This window comes from Lampetra fluviatilis, chromosome 19 (assembly GCF_964198595.1).
Source record: "Lampetra fluviatilis chromosome 19, kcLamFluv1.1, whole genome shotgun sequence".
In the NCBI taxonomy this organism is placed as follows: Eukaryota; Metazoa; Chordata; class Hyperoartia; order Petromyzontiformes; family Petromyzontidae; genus Lampetra; species Lampetra fluviatilis.
Genome location: NC_136293.1, coordinates 9,932,951 through 9,954,878, shown reverse-complemented (window position 1 = coordinate 9,954,878; position 21,928 = coordinate 9,932,951). Strand labels below are relative to the sequence as shown.

At 49.7% G+C, this 21,928-nt stretch overlaps 1 protein-coding gene across 2 annotated transcripts; it reads left to right on the top strand.

The window, feature by feature from the left end:
• The first annotated feature begins 597 nt into the window (after window positions 1-597).
• On the top strand, window positions 598-13,542 carry LOC144937643 (spartin-like). 2 transcript variants are annotated; one of them, XM_078865016.1, is made up of 9 exons: window positions 598-763; window positions 3,705-3,938; window positions 4,416-5,112; window positions 5,535-5,732; window positions 6,638-6,773; window positions 7,636-7,881; window positions 8,419-8,580; window positions 11,296-11,386; window positions 12,082-13,542. In XM_078865016.1, exons 1-9 carry the CDS (start codon window positions 606-608, stop codon window positions 12,191-12,193), a joined length of 2,034 nt encoding a protein of 677 aa, XP_078721142.1. In that variant the 5' UTR covers window positions 598-605; the 3' UTR covers window positions 12,194-13,542. The 2 variants fall into 2 exon arrangements, with proteins under 2 accessions (XP_078721142.1, XP_078721141.1); XM_078865015.1 differs by lacking the exons at window positions 11,296-11,386; window positions 12,082-13,542 and having other exon boundaries at window positions 8,419-11,287.
• Window positions 13,543-21,928: the final 8,386 nt, after the last annotated feature.

Sequence of the window (21,928 nt, the reverse complement as noted above, 5' to 3'; positions counted from 1 at the left end):
GTGGTCTTCATCGAGCAGTGGATTAACCATCTCTGATGACGATACGAATTCTAGGCGACGTTTTGAGCCGTGGGCCCTTTTTCATAACACATTTCCCGAAAATCGTCGCCCGTTACATTTTTTTCCTTCTTCTTTTAAGGCCACGACAGTGTTCTTGAGACAAATTATTTTTTTGGCTTGTGTGCCCCACACTTGCCAACGCAGCAGTAGCTTCGTCGTCACCATCACCACCACCACCAACCACACCGTTGGCATAAACACTGATCGTTTCACGTTGATTCTGGACACGTGCATACGTTCTCCATTGAGAGATAGTCATACTCTTAGGTTTGTTCGGTAAAGTCACGTAGGTGACAAGAAATAATAAAAATAAATAATGATAATTTAAATAATAATTATTACTTATTTTTACCTACGTGACTTTACCGAAACAACCTAAGAGTATGAATCCTTGCCGTCACGAAAGCTTCAAATCTAGAGAGATAGTCACTCAGCAACGCCGTTCAAAGTTAAATGCCACCCTCCCCCCCACCACCACCACGACTGCCACCTCCTCCTCCGTTGCGAAACACCGAACGCGTCATTCACTCACGAGGTGACCGCGAATGGCAATCGACAATTACGTTTACGGAACTCACAGCCACAACGCCAACCAACCCGCCACCATCACCACCGATCTGGCTTGGCTGGGCTGGCCCCCCACCCCGCTCCACGCAGCCTCTGAACCTCTTGAAGATTCACATTGTCGTCGAAGCAAACCACGGTGAGTGCGACAATCGGGATACGTATTTTCGCAGTCCGTTGAAGCGTCCGTAGCATCGTGACACATTTGTTATGCCACGTAAACTCGTCGTGTCCTTCTCGCTGAACGCGTAACGTGTGCGTAGCTCGGTTGGAGGGTTCGCGATTCGGGTGATGGTTTACGCACGGGCCGAGGGTGATCCTCACTGTCTCGGTTGTAAGTCGAGTACTTGTGTCTGTTCGTCCACCCCCCCACCCCAACCCCGATCGTGGACGTTGTCAATCTTTGGCAGGATCTGTTGTTTGCGTGTTCATTTTGCGCGCTCGGTGTAAAAGAAACGACCGTGTGACCAAGTTTTTTTTTAAACTCGGCTCAGCACGAATTTACACCGCTAGAGGTCGCTGTTGTACTTTGTTCTGGTATTTGTAACCCTGATAATGATGATCCGCTCTTGGGTGAACTTTCGTGTCGTATGACTCGTGCCTTCGATGGGTGTTGTGTGGGGAGAAACATCACATGCTGTTTTTTGCAATTCCCATACAATATTCACTTCTGAAAATAGCACTCACTGCTGAAGGCAATGTTTTGGGGAATTGTTGGCCTTCTTTGGAGTTGTGTGGGGAATGTGGAGGGTTTTTTTTGGTCTTGTCTATATAAAGAATGCAAACTATAATAAACACACTGCGCTGGCATTAATATTTTTTGAAGAGTGAACAAAAAAACGCTCGTTATCATCTTAAGTAACCTGTTGTTGAATACACCCATAAACATGCTTTACAGTACAAAGTCACGTAGGTAGAAAAATAATACCTACGTGACTTTACCGAAAGAACCAAAAAGTATGGATTCCTGCAGTCACGATAGCTTCAAATCATGCTTTACAGGATTTAAATCCGGTGAACTCGTTGAGACTAAAAAATATATATTTTAATAACGGTAGTCCTCTCGATCACAGATCAATACTGTGAACACTTGACCATCTGAAACAAACATCAGGCGCCTCGGAAGGAAACAGAAAACTAATTATGCGTTACGTATTTGTATTTAATAAATAATTGACGTTTCGTAAAATAGGGTTGAATAACTCTGGTAAATGGTGTGGTTTAAAAGTCACTTTTATAATTACCAAGCAAGTAATAACACATTTCGATAAAAAAAAATACATTTATTTTATCCCGCCTGTGGACCTTAATATTATTTGTTTCTCCTTATCCCCATTTTTTTGCGGTTAAATTAAATCCTATTAAGAAGGCTTGCCCACTGATAAAACACCGATCACAATTGACCTGAAATTTGTCTGCAGGAGGTACATAATTCATTACATTATTCGTGCAAAATCACGGCTAAGAGAAGTAACCCGGATGTGGTACCAAAGTCATCCTCTTGCCCACGTTTATCCACACCGTTATCCACAACTTTTAACACATAAAGAGGAGAAGCAATGCTGCCCCCCATTTCAACGCATAATAAGTCCCTCTTCGTGTCTCTCCATGTCAGATATATGTGCATCTACATCCCTTTGTAAATCCACTCCTGGAAGAGGGCCTTCCCACATCGTGCAGGCTCTGAAGGGTATTATCCATACTTCACACTGGTCAGTACAGATTGGAAAAGGCAGGGAGCATATATGTGGGAGCATAGAAGGAGAGTACAACAATGAATGTAGCTGCACCATGCTTGGACAGGGCACACAGTGCTACTGCGTTGCATGTCAGTGAGCTGGCCTTGATTGGTAGGAATGGTGTCAGGTGATACTTTAGCTATTGCACAATGCCTTAGTGATGATAAAACAAAAACGATTGCGTGTTCCCTACCTCTACACGGAGAGTTGCAAAGTCCAGGGGACAAAATCCATGATGCAATTTCTCCAAAGCCACATAGATCTACGGGTGTGCGACGTTTGTTGACATAAAGGCAATCTGCTGATTATTTTGTGCAACACAACTCAGTTGACTCCACTGGCTACTGATGTCAGTAATCAGTGCAACAGTGGCTTTCATGAATGCTAATAGCACCCTTACAGTTTATGGAAAATATTTTAAACATTTCTAAATAATACTTTTGACACCGCAGTCATCTGTTGTCCTTCCCCTGCACCTCCGATTAGCACGGTTGGCTATGTACGGTGCGAAAGAAGTTTCACATACTGTACATACAATCAACATCTGCGATTTGCATCTGTTCCCTTGTCAAAGTCCATGCCAACCACACTACGCTTCTAGGGAGGCCCTTCCACCAGCAGTGTTATCAGCAAGTAATTGCAGGGCTGCACCTTTACCCACATAAATAGGAAAAACAGGGAACATACGTTCTTGTGAATCTTGATTTGAAGCTTTCGTGACTACAGGAATCCATACTCTTTGGTTCTTTCACATTGATGACGGACGCTTGTGTTGCGCCCGAAACGTCGTGATTTTTTAAATTATATTTTTTATACCTACGTGACTTTTCCGAAAGAACCAAAGAGTACACATTCTTATGGTTTTTTAAATACTGTATATAAAACACTGACATACATTTGTATAATTTGTGTGACACATTTGAGTGGAAGTTGCAGACACAGAGTGAGATGATGTGGTGTGTGAAGCTTGGTATTTCTACAAAACTGGACACATCACAAAACGTACGTGGTATTTTGCTCGACTCACTCCCGCTGACCACACATCCTGGAAGAAGTGAGAGAGCTCACACTTTACCTCTCCAAACATCACCTGCCGATCGACAAATTGTGTTTTCCCCATTTACACTGCTGGATGGATGGAGGCGGTGGTAGTGGGGTGGGCCGGATTTTAAAAAAAACCTGCATCATTGTTTCAACTGCCCCACCGGGAGTTCCCACCGGCGAGACAGCCGGCAGATTTTTTGACGCAAGAAATTAGCGGTGTTGCACCTTTACCTAGTTCGTACCTTGACACCGTGCCCCCTACTGACGGCATCGCTGTCTGTGTGCGTGGTGGAACAGCATCAGCATGCAGCAGCAGCAGCAGCAGCAGGAGACATACCCAAGCTCCCCGCGTGCACGCCGCCGGCTCGTCAAGTGTAAGCAGCGCGAGGCGCAGGGCCTGCTCCTGCAGGCGGTTCGTGCCGACGAGCGCGGCGATGCGGCCCAGGCTCTGGCGCTCTACCGCTCGGCACGCGGTCACCTCGACGCCGCCCTGGCCATCCCCTGCGACGGCCCGCAGTGCACCGGGTCCAAGTGGGTCGCGCTCGCGCAAAGGAGGTGTTCCGTTTCGGGTTCATCAGGCCGCTTTCAAAGCTTTTCAAGTATTATGCAACTACCGTGATGACTCGTTTGCCATCGCTAGGGCACGCTCCGAAATTGTTCTGTCCGCCACGGTTGGTGACCCGAGCTCGATGTCATCCTCGTCACAGCATGTCAGGTGGCAGCTTGAGATTTGAGCTGAAAGTGAAAGTTGTGGAGTGGCATTTAGAGTGTAATTCCCTAATCACTGTATAAAGAGGCTTTCACGGTGATTTAAGTTCGGTTCACTTGTTTACTTTCTACTTGTGAAATGTTATTTCACAGTGATTGGACCGATACAAACATCTGGCAGTGATAAATATGTAAACCAGTGCCATCCCCCTCATCTTCACCCACGCGCACTGGTCCAGCACTCCGAGTGTACGGTCAAACACGATTGACAAGCCGCGCGTTGCCTCCGCCACTCTGCAGGTGGGATGAGACTCGCCGCACGCAGGCCAAGATGCAGGAGTCGCTGCTCGGCATGCAGTCTCGCGTGCAGGACCTGGAGGCTCGGCTTGAGCCCAGAACCACCTCCATAGTCCCCTCGGCGCCCCCGCTTGCTGCATCCGCGCTCCACGTTCCGCCCCTACCAAGCGGTCCACCCGCATCGAGCGGCGACCCCAACTGCGGCCACCTCTACCCGCAAGTCGCGGCCCTCCCCGAAAAAGCTCCTCTTCCTCCGGGAGGCGTCTGGTTCGAGCCGGCGGGACAGCCGCCGCCTCCGCAAGGCTTACCGCTCGCGTCGCAGTCGTCCCAACGCTTGCCGCCGGCTCTACCTCGCTATGTCGCTACGGGAAGCACAGACCTCCCGCCGATGTATACCCTGCAGCCTGTGGAAGGGCACACGTCGCTGTCCATGGGCACGGTGCACGGGGAGTTGCCACTGCTGCCTCCGGGCTACGCGCAGTGTCAGGAGAAGCCCTCCGGCCTGCAAGTTGCACCCGTGCAGCAGGTGCTGGGGCCGGACGCGGTCGAGCTGTTCCTCATCGCCGACGGTGCACAGATTTTCTTTGTGAGCGTGGCGGGGCTGGTGAGCGCGCCCTCGTACCCGGGGTTCCTGCGCATCGCCACCTTCCGCAGCCAGGGGCCCGATGCCCCTCCCGGCCGCCCGCCGGCCTTCCTGCAGGTGTGTGGTGAAACCCGTCGGCTGTGAAAACTTTCATACCAACAGTGGAGAGATCGTGGCTGATGGTGTAGAATAACAGCCATGGCTAACAACAGTGGCAAGAGATAAATTGGCCTGTCCCTGAGCCATTGTTGTTCTACTGTCCTTTCCAATCTTCATCAACCCACACTGACCAGCATGCTGAAGCCTGGTCAAGCAGACTCCACGATCGACACGTCACGGGGCGGCACTCATCCAGCAGTGGATAGATCATCACTAGCCATCTCAAATCTCAAATAAATTGTTAGAAGGTAGAAAGCATTCGTGGGGTGTAGTAGCATCAACAGCTTTGGCCATGGTGACAATTTGATCTTTTTCTCAATTGAATACTTGCTGATATCCCTCTCGTCTCCTACGGCTCCTTCCATCCTCCGCCTTCCCAGGTGTCTGGGTGGCTCCACCCGCTGGTTCCGGGCTACTCGCCGGTGCTGCGCTCGTCGCAGGGCATCTACGTGTTTCCGGACATGTGTTCGGGGGAGGCCGGCGCCACCGTTGGCGTGCTCCTCTCCCCTGAGCTGCCCGCTGAGCAGCGCCGTCTCTTTGAGGAGCACTTGGGACGTCTGGCTCAGTTCTGCGTCCAGGTGCGAGCGTCGCTTAGTGGGCCAGGTACCTCACCGCGAGGAGCGCCCGCCTTTGGGTTAAATCGAGCCTCGGTTAACTTAAGCCGATCGTCATCTCGCGCAGTTGACCTGTTCTTTTACTGTGTATTTATTTTCAAAGCTAAGCTTACCGCTGTATAAAACGTGTGAAAAAATATTTATTTTTGACTATTTCTGTAAAAAATTGGCAAATGTATTTGAAAAAACATGCAGCAATACCACGTAATGGGTAGGGGTTGGCACACACGCAGCACAAATATAAAACGGGTTTAGGTATCGTATAGTTTTGCGTCGAACTAGGACCGATGTGTTAGAGAAAGGGCCCTTGCCTATGAACATTTGGCAGTTAATCAGGATTGGTTCAAGCAAGCCTGACTCTGCTGATGACACACTGAATATCGAAACAGGTTGAGAGTTTGCTTGCATTTAGATGTAAAGCTTTCGTGACTGCAGGGATTCATCTTCTTGGTTCTTTTGGTAAAGTCACGTAAAAGGGAAATAATAAAATAATAAAAATATTACATTAAATAATTCTCACGACGTTTCGGAAAGACAGCGTCTGACGCTGTCTTTCCGACAGACCTGGTCTTCACCTGAGGACGGCTGCTTGCGTTGTGGCCGAAACGTCGTGAGAATTATTTTATCATGTTTTATTTTTATTACTTTATTATTTCCCTTCTACGTGACTTTACCGAAAGAACCAAGAAGAAGTTTGCTTGCAGTGAACCGAGCGCTGCTTAATAAGATGCACGCCACGAATGCGGTGCTGCTCCGATGGGTCGTGTAAAAATAAATATTTTACATGAGGAGACAATGATGGGGGGACGGGGAGGCCGTTATTGATATTGTTGCACAAATACAAGTAAGCGCTCGCCGTCTTTCCGCAGGCTCCAGAGGATGGCGCCGCTGGTGGCCAGGCGGAGTCGGCCGACGTTCCCAAGGCAGCTGCACCAGACCCGGAGAAGGGCACCCCCCAGCCGATGCCCGAATGGAGCGAAAAAATGTCCCACGGCATCCTCTCTGGTATGAGGGATGTTCAAGGGGGGGGGGGGGGGGGGCTATGTTTTCAGCAGTATGGGGCGCCGCGTGGCGAGATGTTAACTGCCTCGCCAAGTATACAGACAGGAGGTCGTGGGTTCGATCCCAACGCTGACATGTTTATATTTCGAGTTTGTATGTTCTTCCTGTGGTGGTGTGGATTTTTTTCTGGGTCCTCCGGTTTGTTCCCTGCCAAGATGCTGGTTTCCAACAGATACTTAGAAATGCCGATGAAGAGACCACGATGCCCCTGACGCTGTGCGAATGCAAAGGGATGTTTTAATGTGTGAGCGCAAGTATCGTGAGGAGGGCATGGCTTTTTTAAAGTGACAAACTCATTGAGAATACAGTTAAAGTTGCATATTAGCGCGCCACCTTGGAACGATTTAATCCGTGCTTAATTCCAAGTAATGTGCTCGTGACAGAAGTTGTACCTCGCCTCCCCCCTACCAGTGTAATGTAAGCATTTGTTGCTTATAACAGAGCCGTGCTTATATGAGGTGTGCTTGTTTCCAGCTTCTGCTCTATTATGGCGAGGTCCTACTATAGACATATAGTATGTCAGGTTTAGGCAAAGGCGTGTGGAATATCTTGTCTGCAACAGCAGGTCACCTTCAGGTATTCATTAACTGCAGACTGACATTCAATAATTGTTTACACCTCGGTTCGTACAACTAGGCGTGGAGCTGTGGCGCAAGTGGTTAGTGTATTTTGCTATGATTGACACACACCCCTCTTACTGACACACGCCTGTCTTACACACACACACACCACTCTGAGTGACACGCACAAAACTCGCCCAGTCCTGCTGACACACCCACCCCTGATCCTCTCGCTACCACGCCAGGCGCGTCGTGGATCAGCCGCGGGTTGCTGCGGGGCGCCGAGGCGACGGGCAAGGTGCTCAACAAGGGCGCGACGGCTGTCAGGGAGCACATCCCCGCGGAGTCGCAAGTGCCGCCCCAGGCTCACGCTAACGCCAGGCCCACGGCCGCTGCTCCGCCGGCGCAGGCCCCCGCCGCGGCGGAACCGCACCGCGCGAACACGGGGCCGAACCGCGAGCCCTCCTTGGTGAAAGTCGGCAAGAGCCTAGGTGGGTGCGAGTGTGCCCGCTCTGAGTACGGACATCTCTGCAGCCGCTTGGAGGAGCTGCATTCATCGAAATAGAGCAAAGGAATTGTCGCGACCCCCCCGAATCGTGAGAATTCAAACGACTCGCGGGGGGTGCGAATTGTTGTATGCCAATGACTCGCACTAAAAAATATGTTAAGTTTGGGTTTTAACTTAATTTGGCAAAGTTCCAGCTGTGAAAATTAAGTATATTTATTTGACTCCTTTATGATGAACATTTTCCTCTGCAGTATGAGGAATTTGTAAAATCATCATCTAACATGTGAAAGAAATGTTCCAGGCGGCCGCAGAAGCGCATTTGAAAGCCCGCGATGTGATGACCATCTTTATTCGATGGCTAGCCAAAAGCCGCCGCTGCTGCTGCGGGGATGACCGGAGTTCGCGTGATGGTTTACGCTCCTTGACGAGATGAGCGAGGGTACCGTGGGTTCATTTGTGGCAAGAACGTGTGTGTGTGGTGGATGGAGGGGATGAGTCCGCGACTCGCTCTGCCGCGCAGTGGGAGGAGTGGTGGACGCGGTGAGCTCGGTGAGCAAGGAGATGGCTCCTCACCTCAAGCGCTACGGGGAGAAGATCATGCCCGAGTCGCTCAAGCAGCCGGACAGCGACGGCGCCCGCACCCTCCACGGGGCCAAGATGGTCGCCTCCAGCAGCGCACAAGGCACGGCCCTCCGCTCTCTCGTTCTCTCACTGTCCGGAGCTCTCACTCTGCTGCCTTTTGTTGTTTGTTTTACTGGCTTCTCATTGTCACTGTCTGGGTCTCGCTGTTTAAAAAAACCTAAAGGAGCCAACTCTTTAATCGCTGACTCGTGCCAACGTTTGGCTCGCACGCGTGGTGGTGGTCGTGAGCCAGAGTTGTTGGCGTGAACAAAGAATACAAACAAGGCGGTAAAAACGATATATATTTTATTGCAACACTGGATCATGGTGATTCTTCAGATCGCTGTCGTGTTGCATCATTACGCACCCCACTAAGTTAGGAATGAGTGCCGTTTAGAGAGTGGTGGCTGTGATGCTCCGACTGCAATCCAGCCGAGTTGGCGGATCACAGAGAGATCGTGTTTGTGACATGCACTCCTTCAGAGCAGGACAGTGGGAGCGATGTTTCCTCATGTGCGTGACATTTCTCCAGGCACCTTGATGACCTCCCACAAGTAAAAATTAAGGAATAATCCAACATTCCATCTAGTACCTACCCGACGAAGAGTGCTGATGAAGATTTCATCTCTCCATTAGAGAACCAGTGTAAACATTGTCATCACGCCATGCATAAGACGGGCACGAATGAAAGCCCAGTGAGACCACTTGTGTATTTTGCAAGAGATACCTGGGTCATAAAAGCAGAGAAGTACATAGCAGGTTAAGAAGACACGGTAAAATTATATAAAATTGCACCCCTGTGACGAACCATAACTTTAACCGTAATAATTGGTGTTGCAGAAGATCAAACATTTAAACGCAAAAAATATAAACAGTGATCAATAGGCTAAAGACCATAACCTCGTTTGCATTAGCCCACAGAACCCGGGTGTGTACTCATGTGTCTATGTTATTAGTCAACTGGAGTAGACCGCAAATTCTTGCTACGGACAACATTTTCCGGGCAGATTTCACTCTGTGTGCCGGCCTGCATTTCATACGTCAGAATTTTTAGTGAGTGGGAAAAAACATCGTCAAATGTGTCACAATCAACAATGTTGTAGATTTGGTGGGAACACGCAATTTTTCATTTAATATGGCATTTAACTTTTCAGAAAATGTGTTTTTACTCGGAAGTGTTTCTGTGAAAGACCTGCCCAACTCACGCGATAACTCGAGTGACTGAAAACCATGGAAACTCATTCATTTTTTTAAATTGAATGTAGTTCTCATTCAACTTGAATTCAGGCCAACTGGAGAATTTAAAATGAGGTAATGGTTAAAAAAAACACATGTGCGTTCCGAGTTCCTGAACTATGAATCCAGTTTATCATTAAAAAGCAACTGAGAAGGAAATAATGAAATGCACGAGAGACATTATGCCAGGTTCATGCAGCATTATGAACCATGGAACTTTCTCCAAATTTTGCATTAACTGTCAGAACAAAACAAGCACTTAGAGTATATAATTTCTAAAAGGATTGTTCTTACACTCTGCACATTAACTATGTTAATAATGACGATTAATTACCTGTTTTTTATATTGTCCCGTGTGTGATTTATCTTTATTGTGTTGCCTTTATTGCTATTTAATAGCCTTCCACGGGGCTTGTATCTCCAGCTGCTGCTTAACTGTGTGGTGGTCCGCATGGTTAAGCTCCGTTGTGAGTGCTCCACTGTAATCCCCACATCCACTTTGAAGCGGCTAAATCGGCGTTGCGGCGTCCACAAGCACAGCGTGCAGGGCATGCCAATTAATTTATTTCAATTACACACACCCCATCGGAGGAATGGATCAGAGAGTCGTGCCAAACCTACGCCGGAACGCCCGTCCGGAGCCAAAACTAAAGGAGCAGGCCTGCAATTGCTTGCTCACAGTGCTGCTGGTGGAAGGGCCTCCACGAGAAAGAAATCTACTGAGCCCTTGGAGAGCAGTGGTTTTGCTCATTTTCATATGGGGGGCCACTTTCGACCGATAAGACATCATCGGCGTGTTTTCGCACTTGTGTATTTGTCGGGGGCTGCACATCATGGTCCGCACTAAAGGCCACCAGGGGCCGCCAGGGGTCGCCAGTGGCCCTTGGACCTTGCAATGAAGAACGTTGCTCTTGAGGTTATTTTGCCAATTGTTCCACAGTGTCCGGAGGTCTCAGAAAGAGGTGAAAGTACACACGTGACCTGCCAATCGACTGACTGCCGTGTAACTCATTTACAATGCTGGGTGGACAGAGGAAGGGAGATTTTGAGATGCCCCATTGTTATCACTGCCGTTGCCGTGAGATCAAAACGGCGGCAACTGGTTTGCAAGTACATTGTGCTCACCATTGCACCACAGCATCCCTTGCCACTCATTGGAGAGCGACGTAAAATTGACGGAAATTCAACGACACGTGACCGTGCGTTGCACGTTCCACTGATTGCACCGACTTAAAAAATTCACGTCTTGGCGACGCTCCTGCTCTTGGCCACTGGCCGAAGGCGGCGGCGCACCTCTTGAGGAGCCGCGAGGCGTTCATTAGCGAGGCAGCTCCTGCATGCGTGGGGGCTGGCAGGCAGTCAACGACAATCGGCCCACCTGCTCTCGCATCGGCAGCACCATAGCACAGCTGCAAGCCAGACGGACGTGTGTGTGTGTGTGCGCGTGGGCGCCGGGGCGTGTCTTTGGGAGATTCCACCCTTCCCCGTGCTCGGTGAGCGTCCTTTGCTTTCTTCCTCACCCCCCTCCCTCCCATGGCAGGCCTCTCCACCATCTGGGACGGTCTGTCGTCCGCTGCGAAGACCATCGCTCGGAGCGTGTCGTCGTCGACGGTGCAGCCCGTGTCCCAGGGGTGAGCGCGCGGCCGACCGTTGCCGCTCTCGGAGGTTTTTCTGGGAGTTAATTTCGTGATGCGTTTATTCACAGAAAGATGTTTGTGATGTGAAGATTATTCGCGTTATAGCCCGGGAACATGAAATTGGGACGAGGACGAGCAGCACGTGAACAAGTAAAAACGTTCCGTCCCTTTTCAACATGCAGTGTTTGTATTTTGAGAAAGCGTGACCTCAACGAGTGAGTGGCCAAAAATGATCGATGGGGCGATTCGTTTGATCCTTATTTTCTCACTAGAGACACCTACTGACAGATGGATTAATTGCGATATTTTTTTTTACATCTTCATTGCGTTAGGGAGTTCCAGCAGAAGATAAAGGATGACTTCCAGCTGAGTAAAGGTTGACCAGGCCCTCTGACAGAATAAGGCCTTGGTTGCTCAGAATAAAATATATTTCACCATTTCAGCCGACTGGCCTTCATCAGAGAGTGTGGAGGAGAATGTAAAATAGAGTGGAGGGGCTGGCTGTGATTTGTTTAAACAGTCGCTGTTCATTCAGAGGTGTAGCGCAATCATAGGGTAGGCTCCCAAGTGTTCAATACGAAATCTAGGTTTTAAGCAGTCTCGCTGGAGTGTAACGATTCCTGAGAGTACCTCGTGTGTAATAAATGCGTGCATCTCTGTGGTCCTGCCTTTTTTCCGCGCTGGTGCAGTGCTGCGAGTGTACCCAGCGACCGCAATGCTCAGATGAGCGGACATTACCAGAATGGACAGCCAACGATGAACGACATCAAGCGAGACACAGGCATCAAGCGTCAAATGTGATTGCATCCTGTCGGTCAGCGTGTTAATTTGGTAATCCGAAGTTACTCTGGCCTGTCTAAAGATAAAGTCAACTTGCCAGCAGCTAAAATTACTACATTTCTACGTCCACCGCTTATAGGAAGATGGAAATGTTTCTGTATTTCTGACGGACGCAATCTCCAACGCACGAGTTTGTGAGCAGCTCGTGCCACTTTTTCCACACATTTCAAACGGAGAGTATTTTCTATTCCTCCAGAAACATTGGTTGCGGTAAAGAAATTGATATTTCTAAATGAGAAAAGTTTGATTGCTGTTGTAGCAATGCTCCATCTTAAATGATGCGAACTCTACTGATTTCATCGGTCAGTTTTCAGAGCAAGCATTTGCTTGAAATACACCAAAGAGAGTGGATTTTTAAGAATATATTTATTGTTGATTCAGTACCTTATGCACACGTACTGTGTCTAATTCCCCATGTAGCTGTATTGAAACGTGTCTTTGTGTCATAAGGACCCATGTAGTGGTGTTTAAACTTTATTCTTCATCAAACTGGAAATGAATGTAAGTGAAGCCTATTATCCATACATATAATGTGATTAGTGGCCTTCACTCAAGCTCTGTATCTCAAGTACATTCACATGAAATTGCTGCCTTTCCCAATTCACAAGATCTTGACCCAGAAATTGAGAAAAATTACGTCAAATACTGACCATTGGGAACCAAGATCTTCCCGAAGAGTGATACACGCGCTCATCGGTAGAATCTTCCGGAAGATGCGTTCCCCATTGATTTATATTTAAAGGTGATGTTCAGGCGTGACGTCATCGACCCTGAAGCCACTGCCTATTGCTCCGTCACGATGACGGCACCCTCACATTGCCGAACGACGGCATGGTGATGTCATCACGACGCACCGCACGGGCAAGGGTGCGGTGGTGACGTCACCGTGAACATCTGTTTAATGACGTCACCGTGAACATCTGTTTAATGACGTCACACGCATCCCACAGTGTTGCTGCCCCCCCACCCCCCACATGTATCCACGCTAATGCATGGGCAGTGCTGGTGCCTATCTAAGCCACAAGGCCAGTGGTTTATGTTTTTTTAACTGAGTGTACTACTGTTGGTGCATTTTAACCCCGAGCAATCTTACATGAGCTAAATCGGTTGACGTGTATGAGCAATACGTTTATGTTAAGCACAATATACTGTCAGGATGAACATAAGTTATTCTGTTAGCTTGAAAAAAAAACTGTTGTCTTACATTATTTTGTTCTAGCTCTGTTTTTTCGTGTGGTTTTGTAGCAATACGTCGTAGTGTCACCGCACCTGTGTTTGAAATCAATAAAAGTAAAAAAAGACACTTTAAAGCTAGTGATATGCTGAATCTGTTTTTTTAAATGTAGCGACGACGACAGCTGTCCGAAAGAGTGCGTTTGTCTTCAAGGCAGGTGACGCGGTATGACAACGGTGCAAAGTGGGTCACGTGGCGCGTCAGGTGCGACTTTAGCTGTTGCTTACACATTCACATTCATTCCACGTGTTTGGGGAAGGAAGCCGAACGAACAATGGATGAGGAAAATGAACTGCTGTGATGACAATGAGAGGCGCCTCTCTTGTTTGCGCTCTGTGCGGAGTTTACGCGTCGGTACCGTGGACAGCGCCCGGCAGCTCGGAAAGCCACGTGACGATAAACTGCAGTTGCTGTCGATGCTTCGATTTAAAATAACCAATGCTACGCACATCTTACTGGTAGGAACTTCCTGGTTACACCAGCCCACAGGGGATTATTGTGTCCGTCCGTCCGTCGTGCATCCAACAATGGGAGCGGTGGGGCTGGGTGGAGAGGGTGCGGCTGGGTGGGGGTTGGGAGGGGTGGGGCTGGGTGGGGAGGGGCTGGGTGGGGAGGATGGGGAGGGTGGGACTGGGTGGGGAGGGGCTGGGTGGGGAGGGTGGGGAGGAGGGGGAAGGTGTGGAGGGGCTGGGTGGGGAGGGTGGGGCTGGGTGGGGGTGGGAGGGGTGGGGCTGGGTGGGGAGGGGCTGGTCACCCCGTGGTGCCCTTATAAAACTCAACGTTTAACCTACTCACGCCGGCTTGTGCCCGCCCTCACAGTCGGGCATATTTGCGGAATACACCACGCCGCCGTTGACCCTGGCCATTGACCGAGCAACCCAACGTTCCTACCAGCTCCCTCCGCAGCAGGAATGTGTTAAATTCAAAACAGCTATCGTGCGCGGCAGCCTGTCTCAGTGACAGTAGGCACGTGAAGACTGAAGTGATTCGTATCGAGTTTTTAATCAAATTATCCGGCGTGCATTATTAGAGATTGCTGGTGGATATCAATTACCTGCAAGATAAACATTGTAATGCAAGTATTGAATCGTGTTTGCTGCAATCCAAGCATTTATCTTAAAAGCCACAGGTTATGTTTCCATTGCAAGTATATTTTCACGGTAAATGTACATATGTGGATGAAACAATTTTACAAGTGCATTTAAGTGGAATTGGCTTACGTTTTTCTTGTACAAATGAAATACGCTGTACTTTAGCGTATTGTTTCACGATCTGATGTGAATGAACACGCCTTACATTAATTATCAGCTCGTATCCAGGTGCGATGTGTGGATTATTACATCCCAGGATGTTGAATGATTGCTTGGGGCGTGGGGGGGGGGTCTTCATACAGCAGTGGATTGACCATATCTAATGATGATGAAATTATTATATAAACCTTAACGGAAACCAGTTTCTGCAACATGGTGTGCCAAAACTTTTTCTTGATTTCCAGATGCGCACAACAGCTCGTCCAATTTTAAATTGCAGAGGGAGCATAACGGGCCTCTGTCGGTCTCTTTCATCTGCCTTTAGGCCGTCGATCGTTCAGCACGTCCCACGTGACGCTTTAAGCAAATGAACACGCTGTCGGCGTGAATCGAGCCGACTCGAAGTCAGCTGGGACATGTCGGTGTGTGCGTAAGTGGAGCGCTTCAGCGCTACGTTGCGCTCCGAACCCCGGCGACACGGGTTCGATTCCCGCTCACGGTCAACGCCCAGTAGTGACGATTATCCTAACCGGTCCTGTGCCTCCCCTAGGTCGACTCAGCCTCAAATGAGTACCTGGTCGCGGTGTGAAAAAAACACATCGCCATTGGGAAGACAAAGGTGGTCGGGCGTGGTGCTGGCCCACTCACCCCCTCGTGTGCCGTGCCGGCCTTCGTAGTCTCACTTGCCCGAACAGTATGTTACAGGCTATACAGGGTGATCTTTATCTTTGTGTGCACGTGTTCTACATGACGCAGGCAACGTTAGTTGCTTAGCGGTGTCCAGTGGGACGTGTGTAACAATCATCGTGTGCGTTCAGCGTTGAAAGAAACGAGTTAATTTGTATTTGAATGGGGAGCAAATTGGCAAACCCCGGAAAGACGGCGCGTGAGTTTGGGAACACCTTTAGTCAACACGATTCGACTCATTCGTTAAACATTACAGGCGTGACGCCTTTATTTAAACATCATCGGCATTGTTTTACACGCGTGGGCCCAACACTCGCGAACCTGCTCTCCTTTTGCTTAATCGGTCACAACATGCGGGGTTATTATTTATCTTCTAAAAGGGTGCATTGTGTGGAACATCGGCGGTTTCGTGGTTGCAGTGTTGAAAAGGCAAACAGCGTGCGTCTGGGGTTTTTCCAGTCTCGGGAGATAACGCGTGCAGGTGAACTAATTGAGAATTTGGACACAAAGGCGGTGATGATGATGATCATTCTGCTGCCACCACCACTGCTGGGCTTCCACTAGACCAGTCACTCCTGGGAGGCTGCGAACACACCCGGTCTGCCGCGAAAAAAGGACAGGTGGTGAAATCATTGCCAGCGCATTTGAGTTTGTCATTTTGTATCTGCTGTGTGAGGCTACTGATGTGTATGCCAGCTTATGGGCTCCTATGTCAGAAACCACTGGCAGGGCATTCCAGTTTCTCAATTGGTCTGTCTATGTGAGTTTCAAGTTTCATTTATTTGGTATAGCCCTGTGAGCCATGCGGCTCTTAAGTCGGGTGCAACCGCAACAAACAAAATATGAACACAGAACATCTTAAAGCGACGACGCGTAACAGAAACATCCTGGAATAAACCAACAAATATTCAAAAATAAACTTATTAAAACGCTGTGTGCAAAAATCCCAAGTCAACAATAAAAACCACAAGACAATTTAGATTAACCATATGTTTTCGAATCACCAAAATAAAGCTATAAAAACAATGTAACAACAGTAATCATAGGAAGTGTGAAGATTAAAATGATATACTGTACAGTACTGTAAGTAAAAAAAAGTGCTACAGACTCGACTATACATGAGCCAAATTTAATATTTTCTATCCCCTCCAGAACTATCATGAGAACTCTATATCGCTCACTCGCTCCATCGCGCGCAATCGTATAGGCGTATGAAACAGATTTGGCCAATGCAGCATTGCTTGAGGTTACGTTTCAAAGCTGGCGAGTTCGATGTCATTTGTTGCCGATGTTTGCACCGCGTGTCGTTTCGGCCATGGTGTCCGACGTTTCGCTGCACGTGCTGTGAGCTTCAGCTCCCCCGCCCCACACCCCAAACTTTCAGCTCCCAAAGAAAGCGCTCTCCCAAACACGTGGAGCGAAACGCCGAACATAATTCCGAAGGCGCGGTACAGTCCGACGACACCTCGTAGAGGGGAACTACAACACAACAGCGAACCCCCCCCCCCGCCTTGTGTCAAGCAGTGATGAATGCAGGTGGTGGAGGAGCGATACGTCAATCACCCCTTGGGTTCTCAACCGTTAAAATATATATATAATGTGAATAAATACATGGGTTTCATTAAACAAAGTAAGTTGTAGTGACGTGCCCGTCACTACAACTACGTCCAGGGGGTGAGCGCGCACCGCAGGTTAAGAACCACTGCTGGTGTAGATGTTAATGATGAATGATGATACAGTTTGAGATGACGTGATGGTGATTGTGTGGCGTTGATGATTACAATAGTGGCGTGCTGTCGTGATAACAATGCAGATGCTGGTGCTACGGACGGCAATTGTGCTGTTAGTAATTCCGTATTAGTGGGAGGTGACTTTGACGCTTGGTAAAGTGGTCGTGAGTATTCTATGGAGGAGGCGTGTGAAGGACGCTGCTGCTAGGCATTTGGAGGCAGTCGCCCTCCAGCAACAACGGAGGGGAGAGGAGCGACGCTCACAACAACGAGCGGAGCGCCGGGCGTCTAAAATACAGCAAGTTGACGTAGTAGGGGGTACAGCATCTACCGGTGATCTCAGTCAGACAACCCATGGCACCAGTTGGGTCTGTCCCGAGACCTCCTCCTGTCAGCGAGCCTTCGACACTTCACGTGGCAGCCTCAACGTGCACCTGGCCTGGCACAGGCTAATCTGGAGTGTCCGTGGGATGCCCGCTGATCCTTCCAGCAGCAGCCACCAGGCGGAGCTCGGTGAATACTCGAGGGCGGGAGGAGGTTTCTTTTTTTTTCAACGTCCGTTGAGCCAACTTGGGGGACACGACAAAAATCTGTAATCTCGTTGTAACATTTAACGCGTCGACTACATGCGCGGCATTTCTGTCAATCAATCTACTGCTCGATGGGTGTCTCCCCGCCCCCAACGCGCTTTTGGTCGTTCATGGTAGGTGGGGGTGGGGGTGCAAGAGGGGTTGACCATATTTCACCACGATGGTCAGTGCGGGTTGGTTCTGAAGAGGGTGGGAGGGGTTGTCAGACGACCGGTTTCGATGTCGCTCGCCGAGTGGCGTTCGTAGCCGTGGCCAGGAATCGAACCGGGGGAAGGGGGGTTTATAGCGCAGCGCGCTCACCACTGCGCCACCGCTCCTCAGGAGGTAACGTGCCGAGGAAAGCCGCCTCACTGAGTCTCTGAGACTATTTTTCTAAAATAACTCTCTCTCTATATAACCACAACAATGATGGGCATTATACATAATTGACATCATCGTCGTCATTATCATTTCGTAATGGTAAACAATGATTATGCTATTGCGATGCTGTTCTTTTTTTTTTATAAACTTGGGGTGCATTCACCGCACGTATCTAGCTGATGACGTAATGCAGTAATTCCAAATTCTATTGTTACAATGCAGACAAAGACAAAGGGGACCCCCTCCGCGTGTGGCCTACCAAACTGTCGGGGCAAGTGCTGTTAGCGAGCACCCATTAAGGCCGGCACGGCGCACGAGAGGAATCGGTGGGCAGCCCTCAGCCCGGCCGCCTTTGTCTCCCCAGTGGTGATGCTAACGTATCGCACCAGGTACATTACTGATTTAAGGCTGAGTTGAGCTAGAGGGGGGGAGGGCACAGGACCGGGTCGATTAGTCACTGATGTTAGACGTGAGCGATAATCGATCTCGGGTCGCCGGATTCGTGAGCGGAGTGCGCTAACCGCTGAGCCACCGCTCCCCTCTCACAATGCGAACATCCTGCATACCACGCCAACGCACGTGTACGTACCCTGGATAAGTTTGCATGTATCGTAGGTAAAAATAAATCATCAAAAAATAAATAATAAAAATAATAAAAAAATACTAATAGAAATAAAATAATAAATCACGACGTTTCGGAGGCAACACAAGTGTCCGTCATCAGGTGGGACCGTCACAGCTGACTTTACTGTATTAAAACCTAAGAGTATGAATCCTTGCAGTCACGAACGCTTCAAATCTATAATTTGCATGTATCGTAGGTGTTGGGAGTAGAGCGGTGGTCACGAGTTAATACATTGACATACCAACCCGGATACGCGAGTTCGATTCCCGACCACGGGCATGGGCCCACCACCCCCAGCGCCTTCATCTGCATCCGAATCTGAATTTAAACTGGCGGAATCCGATGAGCTATGAAGCTCTTTTTTCACAGATGTCCAGTAGGATGCAGGTCGGAACGTTCCAACAACAAACAGTACAACAAAACACGATAGCAGTCTCATGTATAGAAAAGGTTAATCGACTCTCGTGGCAAATTATAGTCAAACCACCCCCCCCCCATCGGAGACCTTAACATCCAGCAGTGGATTGACCAAGGGCTGTACATTCACGCGAATTGCGTGGCGGAGTGGCAACAAATGCATCGATCAATAGCGATTGTCAATCTCGCGATGCCCATGCGTCGAATTTGCGCCTCGGCATTGCCGATGGGACTTTTAAAGCACATTCCTCTGGAGGGAGCTGGTAGGAACGTTGGGTTGCTCGGTCAATTGCCAGGGTCAACGGCGGCGTGGTGTATTCCGCAAATGCCCGACTGTGAGGGCGGGCACAAGCCGGCGTGAGTAGGTTAAACGTTGAGTTTTATAAGGGCACCACGGGGTGACCTGCTTCTCCCCTCCCCACCCAGCCCCACCCCTCCCACCCCCCACCCAGCCCCACCCTCCCCACCCTCCCCTCCCCACCCAGCCCCACCCTCCCCACCCAGCCCCTCCCCACCCTCTCCACCCCACCCAGCCCCACCCTCCCCTCCCCACCCAGCCCCTCCCTGCACGGCGGACGGACGGACACAATAATCCCCTGTGGGCTGGTGTAACCAGGAGGTTCCTACCAGTATCACCGTGCCCACGTGACCTGGCACGCGCTCGCACGTGGACGGGCTCATGTCGAGGAAGCCGAGCGACTGATTGCTCGAATTTCAACCTCGGAACGATTTCGCTCTGCTCCGATTGGCCTCTGAACTGGTCTCGTTTGACGTGACCCCTACATCACTGCTCCGCGTGCGTGGTGGTGAGGTCGTGTTTGTGTCGGGTGAGTCACCTGATCATCATCATCTTCTACATCTTCTAGGAAAGGTTATTTTTTGGGTTTTTTTTACAGCAGCGTATGGGCGGGCAATTGTCGCTGTCTTTTACGTCGTGACTGCGGTGGAGGTGGTAACAGTTGTTAGCAGGGATGTTGTTAGCAGGGATGTTGCTAGCAGGGATGTTGTTAGCAGGGATGTTGCTAGCAGGGATGTTGCTAGCAGGGATGTTGGTGCAGATCATTGGGGGTGGTGGGGGGGTGTCGGTCGGCAACCAAAATAACAAGGAGAGCATTTTTTGTTATTTGGTTCCAAATTTTAAAACAAGAGCCGCAAAACACCGCGTGGTGAATACGAGAGACGGTGGTGGTCCTTAATAAATAGAAAGTGTCACGAAGCAGCTCCTTAAAGAGCCACCGCACGCGACTCCACCGCAGGGAGCCGGCCCCTGGTGCAGGATGATGGTGACGATGATTCTGAGAGCCAAGCACGATGTGTCTTGATGATGGCCGTGGCTTAACTCACCACCACCACCATACCCACCCCACTCTCCCCTACTCGGTCGTGAATATATTTTCCGGTGCTCAGGCCTGGACAGTTCCGCCTAAAATGTAGCCCTGACGATGATAAGGCGATGGTCATAGTGTGATTGTGATGATAATGGTGATGGCTTGGCAGTCGTAGTGGAGATGGTAACAGTGGTGATGATTGTGATTTAATAATGGTGGAGATGATGATGATGACATGTATTTATGTTGAACTTCTTTCGCACATTACGTCGCCGACAGCGCTAATCTGGGGTGCAGATCGGACGTGGTGGTGATAGTGGGGTGTTGATTACTAAGCGAATGGTAGTGGCTTTGAGTAATAATGCAGATGCCGATGCTACTGATGATAATGCTGCTGTCCGTAAGATTAGTGGTCGGTGATGCTGCTGCTGCTGCTGCTGCCTGCTGCTCGTGGTATAATTCTAATAAAGATCGCTGGGTGATGGCGATAGTGATGATGAAGCGATATATACAATCCGTGAGAAATGATGGCCCGGTAACGACAGTGACGGCAGACTGCTCTTGTCGGTGATGAATGTGCCCACGGATATTGATGGATGATTACAACGATGACGCTACCAACTCGGGTAGCGAGCTCGGGACAGGCAGGCGTTGTGTAATTAATACAATTTTTAATGATTCGCTATTCGCATCCGGTGTGTGCACGAGCCTCTCGGATCTCGGGAGCCGGGACAACTCCACGTGCGGAGCGCGCCAAAGATAAAGATCCCCCGTGTAGCCTACGCAAGACTCGCGGGGCAAAGTGCTGTTAGCGAGCGCCCATGAAGGGTCGTCAGCACGGCATGCAAGGTGGTTCGAGGGGGCAACGCCGCACCCGGTCGCCTTTGTCTCCCCAGTGCCGATGTTTAAACGCGCTGCACCAGGTACCCGCTTAAGGCCGAGTCGACCTAGGGGAGGCCCAGGACCGGTTCAGCTAATCGTCACCGGTTGTTGGCCGTGAGCGGCGAATCGAACTCGGGTAGGGTCGGGATCGTAGCGCAGCGTAGCGCCGGCCGTTTCGTTACCGCTCCCCCACCACGCACATGCGTGCACGGATCCGCGCGCGCGCGCACACGAGCGCGCGCGCGCACACACGCACGTGCCCGCGCATAACTTAGCATCCGAGACATGATATTCACATCAGAGACGTGTGAGAAAAAGCGTGGAATATTGTAGAAGGGGAAGGAGGGGGTGGATGTAACGATGCATCGTTCATCTCGTAACGGCCCCCATGCGTGCGTCGAATCGCTTGTGTCAGAACTGATTCTTTGTTCGAGTCGTATACGTGATGCGTGATGCGTTCACGTGATCCCGGCCGCCGCTAGCGACCGCTGCAATAACCGCAATGTGACGAGAGTAGTCGATTTATGAGAATCTGTTGGCGGTTGTGAACGATTTGTGGATTAAACCAGCGAGTCTTGCGTCTGCAGAATGGA